Genomic DNA, 11,180 nt, shown 5'->3' with positions numbered 1-11,180 from the left:
ATTTTTAGCAATGCGTCATTTTAGGAAAAAAATGGATCCTGCAAATGTGCTCGCAGGATGCGTCTTTTACCTGTAGACTTGTATTAGCGATGGATTGCGACGGATGGCCACATGTCGTGTCCGTCGTGCAATGGATCCGTCATGTTTTGGCGGACCGCCGGCACAAAAAAATGTTCAGGAGAACCCTTTTTTGTCCGTCGCGTCCGCCATTTTCTACCACGCATGCGCAGCTGAAACTCCGCCCCCTCCTCCCCGGACTTCAGAATGGGCAGCGGATGTGTTGAAAAACTGCATCTGCTGTCAACGTCGTGCACAAATTTCACAACATGCGTCGGTATGTCGGCGCGACGCATAGAGACGGACCAGTACCGATGCAAGTGTGAAAGAGGCCTTAATGAGCGTTTTAATTTAAAAAAAAAAAAAAACGGCATGGGCTCCCGCACAATTTTCTGCGCCAGAAGGGGAAAGCCGGCGGCCAGGGGCCAATATTTGTAGCCTGGGCTAAGAATATCAGCCCGCAGCTGTCTGCGTAGCCTTTACTGGCTATTAAAATAGGGGGACCCCCCCAAAAAATGATGTAGGGTCCCCCTATATTTTATAGCCAGAAAGGCTACGCAGACAGCTGTGGGCTGATATTCATAGCCTAGAGAGGGGCAAAGGATATTGCCCCCTCCCCCGGCTACAAATACCAGTCCGTAGCCGCCCCAGAAATGGCGCATCTGTAAGATGCGCCAATTCCGGCACTGAGCCCCTCTCTTCCCACTCCCGTGTAGCTGTGGGATATGGGGTAATAAGGGGTTAATGTCACCTTGCTATTGTAAGGTGACATTAACCCTTTTCTGACATCTGACGTACTATCCCGTCGAGGTGGGGTGGGCCCGTATGACCACCGACGGGATAGTACGTCATACGCGATCAGCCGCGCTCACGGGGGAAGCGCGGGCGATCGCGGCCGGATGTCAGCTGCATATCGCAGCTGACATCCTGCACTGTATGCCAGGAGCAGTCACGGACCGCCCCCGGCACATTAACCCCCGGCACTAAGCGATCAAACATGATCGCGGTGTAGGGAAGCATCGCGCAGGGAGGGGGCTCCCTGCGGGCTTCCCCGAGACCCCCGCAGCAACGCGATGTGATCGCGTTGCTCCGAGGGTCTCCTTCCTCCCTCCTCGCCGCAGGTCCCGGATCCAAGATGGCCGCGGCATCCGGGTACTGCAGGGAGGGAGGTGGCTTACTGAGTGCCTGCTCAGAGCAGACGCTGGTAAGCCTGCAGCCCTGCACAGCAGATCGCCGATCTGACAGAGTGCTGTGCACACTGTCAGATCACCGATCTGTAATGTCCCCCCCTGGGACAAAGTAAAAAAGTTAAAAAAAAAATGTTTCCACATGTGTAAAAAAATAAATAAAAAATAAATTCCTAAATAAAGAAAAAAAAAAATATTATTCCCATAAATACATTTCTTTATCTAAATAAAAAAAAACAATAAAAGTACACATATTTAGTATCGCCGCGTCCGTAACGACCCAACCTATAAAACTGCCCCACTAGTTAACCCCTTCAGTAAACACCGTGAGGAAAAAAAAAAAAGAGGCAAAAAACAACACTTTATTACCATGCCGCCGAACAAAAAGTGGAATAACACGCGATCAAAAAGACAGATATAAATAACCATGGTACCACTGAAAGCGTCATCTTGTCCTGCAAAAAACGAGCCACCACACAGCATCATCAGCAAAAAGATAAAAAAGTTATAGTCCTGAGAATAAAGCGATACCAAAATAATTATTTTTTCTATAAAATAGCTTTTATCGTATAAAAGCGCCAAAACATAAAAAAATAATATAAATGAGGTATTGCTGTAATCGTACTGACCCGAAGAATAAAACTGCTTTATCAATTTTACCAAACGTGGAACGGTATAAACGCCTCCCCCAAAAGAAATTCATGAATAGCTGGTTTTTGATCATTCTGCCTCACAAAAATCGGAATAAAAAGCGATCAAAAAATATCATGTGCCCGAAAATGTTACCAATAAAAACGTCAACTCGTCCCGCAAAAAACAAGACCTCACATGACTCTGTGGACTCAAATATGGAAAAATTATAGCTCTCAAAATGTGGTAACGCGAAAAATATTTTTGGCAATAAAAAGCGTCTTTCAGTGTGTGACGGCTGCCAATCATAAAAATCCGCTAAATAACCCGCTATAAAAGTAAATCAAACCCCCTTTCATCACCCCCTTAGTTAGGGAAAAATAAAAAAATAAAAAAAATGTATTTATTTCCATTTTCCCATTAGGGTTAGGGTTAGGGCTAGGGTTAGGGTTAGGGCTAGGGCTAGGGTTAGCCACCTTGGGGCAACCCCTTTAAAGAATATGCTCAGACATTAAAAGTGATATGTATGTTTGATTCCTGTCATATTTAGATTGCAGCTCTCGTGTGTGTCCATTGAATATTAGTCTACAGCCTCCAAACTTAGAAGGCTTAAATCGGACTTACACCTGGAACATCTTGACTTCCACAAACAATGGCCTTGTACTAGGCTTCCCTACTCCATCCCTGAGACAGATACATCCATCAAGCCTGTGTCCAGACCTTGTTAGCTACAAGATCAGCACTTATTCTCATGACTCATCCTGTTCCATTGGGACCTTCTGCCAGAATGGTACTGTCACCCGTATTAAAGTCCAAGAAAGAGGAGCTATTGCTTTAAGTCTGCCGTGGAATGTTAATATCAAAGATCCTGGAATTAGCATTGCAAACAGATCTTCCATTAGAAGTACGGTAAGTGTTGAAGGAACATCAAAATATTTCAAATATTTTCCTTTGAATTCTGCTAACTTTACTGTTGTATAATATTTCATTCTTATGATTACTAGGGTTTTGCAGGATTACAAAAACTTTTTTTTAACATATTGGGCTCAATGAAAAGTCCCCCTCCCCTTCAGCTCACACCCCCAAACATTTTTTTAATGCAGTTTTGAAGTGTGTGTGTGTGTGTGTGTGTGTGTGTGTGTGTGTGTGTGTGTGTGTGTGTGTGTGTGTGTGTGTGTGTGATTATGACATAAAAATGTGGCAAAGTTATTTAAGGGATGTAACATTTTCATGGCACAAAAGAAAGATCATCAAATGCATCTTGAATTAGTTTGCTTCCAATGAGTATTCATTTTCTGTATTGGCTAACCAGAAAATACAGCCACCACATCAAAACCCTGTCATGGGCAGCCCAATCTCCAGACCTGAACCCCATTGAAAACCTCTAGAATGTAATCAAGAGGATGATGGATAGTCACAAGCCATCAAACAAAGAACTGCTGAAATTTTTGTGCCAGAAGCAGTGTGAAAGACTGGTGGAAAGCATGCCAAGACGCATGAAAGCTGTGATTAAAAATCATGGTTATTCCACAAAATATTGATTTCTGAACTCTTCCGGAGTTAAAACATTATTAGTGTTGTTTCTAAATGATTATGAACTTGTTTTCTTTGCATTATTTAAGGGGACAATACAAATATCTTGCTGAGGATCTGTTTATACCAAGGAAGGTGACGGGCACAAGGGGGCATTCTTTGCGTCTGGAGGAGAGAAGGTTTTTCCACCAACATAGAAGAGGATTCTTTACTGTTATGGCAGTGAGAATCTGGAATTGCTTGCCTGAGGAGGTGGTGATGGCGAACTCAGTCGAGGGGTTCAAGAGAGGCCTGGATGTCTTCCTGGAGCAGAACAATATTGTATCATACAATTATTAGGTTCTGCAGAAGGACGTAGATCTGGGGATTTATTATGATGGAATATAGGCTGAACTGGATGGACAAATGTCTTTTTTCGGCCTTACTAACTATGTTACTATGTTACTATTTGAGGTCTGAAAGCACTGTTTGTTTTTATTTTGACCATTTTTCTTTGTCAGAAAAAAAATACCAAATTTATTGCTTGGAAATTCGGAGACATGCTATCAGAAGTTTATAGAATAAATGAACAATTTCCATTTTACCAAAATATATACCTATATAGAGAAAAATTCAGACAAAATGAACATTTTGCAGTGGTCTCAATTTTTGCCAGAGCTGTATATGTTTGGTTATCCAATAATGGTATCACTTCGAGAATACTTTTGTCATCATTGGGAGAAAGGTATCCACATCGATTTTTCTTGCAAATCTTGTACCACAATATAATTTGATATTGTATATCACTTCCAATGAGTAGCAATCCGTCTTCGTGATGTGATGGACATAGAGGTGAATGGCTAATCGCAGTTGCAAGAGCTCTTATGTACTAAGCTGTACATTTGTGCGATTATTAAATGACCAGGAGGGATGGAAGTATTTAAGGTTTTCAGTCATTGTAAAAATGATTGAAACTATCAAAGGAAGCAGAGACTTTGGAGAACACGATCAGGGCTATAAGATGCATGTCAAAGGAGAGAGAAATGATGACCCCAACCCACCCTTCCCCCGGTACCTCTGCCATCCCCCGGCCCCTTTTGATGTGTCTCCTGGCCCTTTGCCTCCTCTTGGCGGACGTGGCCTACACCCAGCCACATTAGGGATTTTTCCTATTGATACCTTTTGATCACTGTATTAGGGTTTTTAAAAGTTAAAAAAATTATTACGATATGATTGGTGTTGAGCGCTAGTTCTCACTGCTCGCGTTTGCATCAGGGTGCTTGGTAATACATCGATTATCGTGGTTGCTCGAATTACATACTTGAGTAGCTTTGCAGCTCCGTCCTAAGGGTATGTGCACACCATGCAGATTTAGTGCAGTTCTGCAGCGTTTTTTTCTGCAGCAGAAACGCTGCAGAACTGCACTGTGATTTACAGAACAATGTAAATCAATGTGAAAAAAAAAAAGCTGTGCACATGGTGCAGAAAAATCCGTGCAGAAACGCTGCAGATTTCAAAGAAGTGCATGTCACTTCTTTTGTGCAGAACTGCAGCGTTTCTGCACCCATTGACTCCCATTCTGTGGGTCAAATCCGCATAAAAACTGCAGATGTAAATACCATCTGCAGATTTTATGCGGATTTGGGTGTCAAAACCGCAGCAGACGGAAGTGACGTCAGAGGAGGAAGTGTGTGGGCGGAGTGTAGTGAAAATGGAGTCGTACAGTCGGATGGGGATCGATGTGAGGCGTATGGTAGAAATGGTATGTATAGTGTCTGTCTGTGTGTGTGTCTGTCTGTCAGTAGTGACTCATTGTAGTCATTCGTCGGGTGGGACTACTGCTCCCATCGAAATGTGATGATGGGAGAGTTGTCCCATCGTCAGGCGACTGACTACAATGGGTTAAAAACACAAACACACATATAACATGTAGTACATACTCACCACATACGTCCCCGAAGGCCACCTTCCTCGATCATTCTTCTCCCCCCACAAAAAAAAAAATAAAAATAAATCTTTTCCGTCGTAATCCATTAATAGGTTGTCCCACGACGTCCTCCGGTGATGCACTGCAGGAGTTAATCGCTCCTGCAGTGTATCGGAGCTGCCCGTTCTTTTCCTGGAGCTAAATGAACTCCGGGAGCTCACTTTGCTGAAAATTTTTACAGCAGTTCAATTGCCGTAGTGTCGTAAAGCGAGAGTCCCGGAGTTCATTGAACGCCGGTAAACTCGCGCATGTGCAGGCACACTGCAGGAGCTTTAGCTCCTGTCAGTGTGTTTTGGCAGCCATGGAGAGCAGTCACATCTCCTGGTGTGGCTGTTCTCCATGGCAGATCGTCGTGGGACACTCAATATTAATGGACTACGTCGGAAAAGACTACAGATCAGGAAGAGATTTGTAAGTATGGTAAAATTTAGAATATTAAAATACTTTTTCCTGTGTCTTTTTTTTTGTGTTCAGTAATTTGGGGTTAATAATGGATAGGCGTCTTACAGACGCCTCTCCATTATTAACTGGGGTTAATGTCACCTTACAATGTCAAGGTGACGTTAACCCCTTCATTACCCCATATCCCACCGCTACACGGGAGTGGGAAGAGAGAGGCTAAGCGCCAGATTTGGCGCATCTTAGAGATGCGCCACTTCTGGGGCGGCTGCGGACTGGTATTTGTAGCCGGGGGGGGGGGCAATATCCATGGCCCCTCTCTAGGCTATGAATATCAGCCCGCAGTCCTAGGGGTCCTCCTATTTTAATAGCCAGTAAGGCCACGCAGACAGCTGTGGGCTGATATTCATAGCCTGGGAAGATTAACCCCTTCCCTGGCTACAAATTAGCAGCCTGCAGTCGCTGGCTTTCCCTTTCTGGACATGAAAATTGGGCGGGAGCCTACGCCAATTTTTTTTTAGGGGTTAATAATGGATAGGCATCTTATAGACGCCTCTTCATTATGGGTTAACGTCACCTTACAATGTCAGGGTGACGTTAACCCCTTATTACCTCATATCGCACCGCTACACGGGAGTGGGAAGAGAGAGGCTAAGCGCAAGATTTGGCGCATCTTAGAGATGCGCCATTTCTGGGGCGGCTGCGGGCTGGTAGTTGTAGCTGGGGGGGGGGCAATATCCATGGCCCCTCTCTAGGCTATGAATATCAACCCTAACCCTAAACGTGACTGAAATACGTGGCACTGAAATACGTGGCACTTATATACGTGGCACCGAAATATCGTGGCACTTAAATACGTGGCACTTAAATACGTGGCACTTAAATATCGTGGCACTATGACTCAGAAAATGTTCATTAAACGTGACTGAAATACGTGGCACTATGTCAGAAAATGTTCATTAAACGGTTAGGGGTGAGGTTAGGGGTAGGGTTAGGGTTTGGATCCCTTTATCACCTTGATGGTGGTGGGTGGCTTTTCAGTTTGTTTTCAGTTTTTTTTCTATAAAAACGCATGCGTTTTTAACGCAAACAAACGCATGTGCTTAAAAACGCATGCGTTTACATAGACAGCAATGCATTTTTTTTGCCGCAAATAAACGCATGCGTTTTTTTGCGGCAAACAAACGCCGCTAGAAATTACTACAGGTTGCATTTCTGCAAATGAACGCACGCGTCCTAAAACGCATGCGTTGCCGAAAACGCATCAAAACGCATGGGAAAAAACACCAAAAAAGACGCAAGAGTCACAAAACGCAACGCAACACATGTCCATGCGCCCCCATGTTAAATATAGGGGCGCATGACGCATGCGTCACCGCTGCAGCGCCCGACGCTGCGCCGCACAACGCTAATGTGAACCTAGCCTTACCTGCAATCTTTGCTGGTTCAGATACTCCAGTAAAACCCCAATCATCTGGAGGCGTTGTGGCCTGCGTATCCACACAGAAGTAACATGCTGTGGGCTACTTTCTTCCCTGTGTTCTTCATTACCAGCACTCATGGTGAGGCCTGTCAGAAAGTGGTTATGGCTTTCCAAAATGGAGATTGAGAAGAGGTTGGACTAGGAAATGACATCACGTAATTTTTTTTTTTTTTAATCTCTTTATTTAGCTTTAAAAAGCTGACAAATCAGCATAAAAAAACGCACTAAAAACGCACTAAAAAACTGCACCAAAACTGCACTGCAAAAAACGCACTAAAAACGCATTAAAAAAACGCATAAAAAACGCAGGTGCGTTTTCTGCCAGAAGATGCAGATTTTGTGCAGATTTTGTGCAGAAAATTCTGCACCAAATCTGCATCGTGTGCACATAGCCAAACCGCCGGCCATCCTGAAGGTGGACACATACCCTTAGATGAGTTCATTGAGAGGTGTAGTTTGTAGAATGACATCACTTATGGGGAGTTTCTGCTGTTCTGATGCCTCATGGGCTCTGCCAATGTGACATGGCATCCTCAAAACATTACAGCAAAATCTGAACTCCAGTATGGCACTTCTTTTTTGAGCATTGTACTCTGCCTCAAAAGTAGTTTTTGACCACATATGGGGTATCGTCCTACTTGGGAGAAATTGTATGGTCAATTTTCCTCCGTTACCCTTGTGAAATGAAAAAATTGGGGCAAAACCAACATTTTTGTGGGAAAAAAACATTTTTTTCATTTTCACAGTTCAACATTATAAACTTCTGGGACGCACCTGTGGGTTGAAGGGGCTCACCACACATTTAGATAAATTCCTTTTGGGGTCTAGTTTCCAAAATGGGGTCATTTGTGTGGGGGGGGGGTCTACTGTTTAGATACAGCGGGGGCTCTCCAAACGCAACATGGCTTTGGCTCTCGATTCCAACTATTTTTGCGTTCAAAAAGTCAAACTGTGCGGTTTTCCTTCCGGGCCCTGCCGTACACAAATAGTTGTTTTTCCCCACATATGGGGTATCTGCGTACTCCGGAGGAATGTCATTTTCTCCTTTAACCCTTGTAAAAGGGTAAGGACTAAAGTAAACTTTTGTTAATAAAAAAAGGTAGGATGTTGTTTTTTTTCTTTTTCCCTTCCACATTTCCTTAATTCCTTTGAAGTATTTGAATGGTTAATAAACCTTTTTAAATGTGGTTTTGATTACCCTGGAGGGTGCAGTTTTTGGAGAGGTGTCATCTGTTTGGTATGTTCTGGTGTGTGTATATATATATATATCTCCCCAAAATCACTTCAAATGTGATGTGGTCCTTACAAAACAAATTATTTTTATTTTTTTTATAATTTTTGTTGGCAAAAATAAAAAAAACTCTTCTAACTTCCTAGCAAAAAAAAATGTTTAAAAAATGATGCAGATGTAAAGTAGTCATATGGCAAATGTTATTTACCCCCTTCAAGACCTTGCCTTTTTGCGTTTTCGTTTTTCGCTCCCCTTCTTCCCGGAGCCATAACTTTTTAATTTTTCATCAATATGGCCATGTGAAGGCTTGTTTTTTGCAGGACAAGTTGCACTTTTGAACGACATCATTGGTTTTAGCATGTCGTGTACTAGAAAACTGGGAAAAAATTTCAAGTGCAGTGAAATTGCAAAAAAAGTGCAATCCCACACCTGTTTTGTTTGGTTTTTTTGCTAGCAATACATTACTTGGCACTCAGGCGCTCTTATATGCAACGATGAAAGGTGAACAATTCGTTTATTAAGTGCATCCAGTTCAAAAATTTAAACGTTTTCGGTCTAATCACAAGACCTTCATCAGAAACAGTTTTCGAAGTACTTCCAGTAGTAATGAGCAGCAGACTACACTACTTGAAAAGAAAAAAAAAAAAAAAGGACAGTATGAGGCAATGAACCACCCTCCCTGAACTGAATACAACCAGCTATGGATGGCCTATGTGGCTGCACTCAGACTAGAGAGTGGGCTGCACTCACACACACACAAACACACAGACCTTGCAGATCGCTGTGAAAATAGCGCTACAAGGCAAAAGCAAGGTGAATAGTAGGTGAACACAGCGGTTGCTAAATTAGCCTTTGGAAAGCACAAAGAAGCAAATCGCTATCTCTAAACTGTCCCTCAGTCAGCAAACAGCGTCCTGTCACTAACTGAATTCACAGCAGAGTGATCGCAAAATGGCACCAGCGACTTTTAAACTGCATCATGACATCATTTCAGCAGCCAATCACAGCCATGCCAGTAGTTTCATGCCCTCCATGCTGAACAGGATGTGCCCACACTTGAAATCATTCTCATTGGCTGAATTTGTGCATTTTGAATCTGGGAACTTCCGATTCCGGTATCCGATACGCGGCAAGTATCGGAATACCGGTATCGGAATTCCGATACCGCAAGTATCGGCCGATACCCGATACTTGCGGTATCGGAATGCTCAACACTACTTATAACTTGACGTTAAATTCATCCATTGGTTGTATACATTATTCTTTTGAAAGCTGAAACCCTGCGAAATGTGGTTTTGGTTAAGAAAATAAATCGCCATCAATGCAAAAATATTGATCAGTTAATGGACACAGAATGGTCAGATTTTGGCAAGACAAAAGTTTTGTTGCCTGGTCATATAATGCACCCAATCCTAGTTTACATCCTCACCTGTACTCAGTAGTGATGAGTGAATATACTCGTTGCTCGGGTTTTCCCAAGCACCAGCGTCAGACTGGAGCACCTTGGGCCCACCAGAGAAAATCATTCTTGGGGCCCACTATGCAGCTACCTAGAAATACAAGACCACCAATTGTGTGGAAAAACATACTAATATCAGGGTATAATATAAGGTAGTACATGTCTTAATTATGTAGCAGGTGTTGGGGTAGAATCATAGAGGGGTAGCCCCCTCATAGAATATAATGTCACCCCCTGAGAGAATAATGCAGCCCCACCACAGAATATAATGCAGCCCCCATAGCGTACACTGTAGACCCCTCATATAGTGATATGGAGCCCCCCCAGAATATAATGTAGTCCCCTGAGAGAATAATGCAGCCTCACCACAGAATATAATGCAGCCCCCATAAAGTATACTGTAGCCCCCTCATATAGTATGATGTAGGCCCCCAGAATATAATGTAGTCCCCTGAGAAGAATGCAGTCCCCCCACAGAATATAATGTAGCCCCCCTCACAAAGTATAATGCAGCCCCTCTCCACCCCCATCATTGTCCTCATCGCCACCTCCATCATTGCCTTCTCCCCCACCACCCCATCACTGCCCATTCCACCATCTCCATCATTGCCTCCCCCCACCACCATCATTGCCCATCACCTCCATCATTGCCTCCCCCACCACCATCATTGCCCATTTCATCACCTCCATCATTGCCCATCACCTCCATCATTGCCTCCCCCACCACCATCATTGCCCATCACCTCCATCATTGCCTGGCCCACCGCCATCATTGCTCATCACCGCCATCATTGCCTCCCCCACCATCATTGCTTATCACCACCATCATTGCCTATTGCCTCCATCATTGCCTCCCCCTACCATCATTTCCTCCCCCACCACCATCATTGCCCATCACCTCCATCGTTGCCTGCCCCCACCGCCATCATTGCCCATCACCTCCATCATTGCCTCCCCCCACCATCATTGCCTCCCCCACCTCCATCATTGCCTAATCACCTCCATCATTGCCCATCACCTTCATCATTGCCAAATCACCTCCATCATTGCCCATCACCTCCATCATTGTCTCCCCACCACCATCATTGCCCATCATCTCCATCACTGTCTCCCCCCACCGCCATCATTGCCCATCGCCTGCACTATTGCATCCCCCACCAATATCATTGTGCTTCCCCACCAAAACACACACGCAGGCACACTCACGCATGCACGCACACGCAGCCACACTCACA

At 44.1% G+C, this 11,180-nt stretch overlaps 1 protein-coding gene across 1 annotated transcript in view; it reads left to right on the top strand.

Moving 5' to 3' along the window:
• Positions 1-336: 336 nt before the first annotated feature.
• Positions 337-11,180, top strand: part of LOC143783234 (CUB domain-containing protein 1-like) — a 44,554-nt gene continuing 33,710 nt past the window's right edge. Inside the window, exons 1-2 of the mRNA XM_077271652.1 lie at positions 337-373; positions 2,425-2,778. Coding sequence (XP_077127767.1) covers positions 337-373; positions 2,425-2,778 — 391 coding nt within the window. The remainder of the gene's footprint in view (positions 374-2,424; positions 2,779-11,180) is intronic.

The sequence above is a fragment of the Ranitomeya variabilis genome, chromosome 6, assembly GCF_051348905.1.
Source record: "Ranitomeya variabilis isolate aRanVar5 chromosome 6, aRanVar5.hap1, whole genome shotgun sequence".
In the NCBI taxonomy this organism is placed as follows: Eukaryota; Metazoa; Chordata; class Amphibia; order Anura; family Dendrobatidae; genus Ranitomeya; species Ranitomeya variabilis.
Note: the sequence above shows the minus strand (reverse complement) of the source record. Positions and strands in the feature narration are given on the sequence as shown.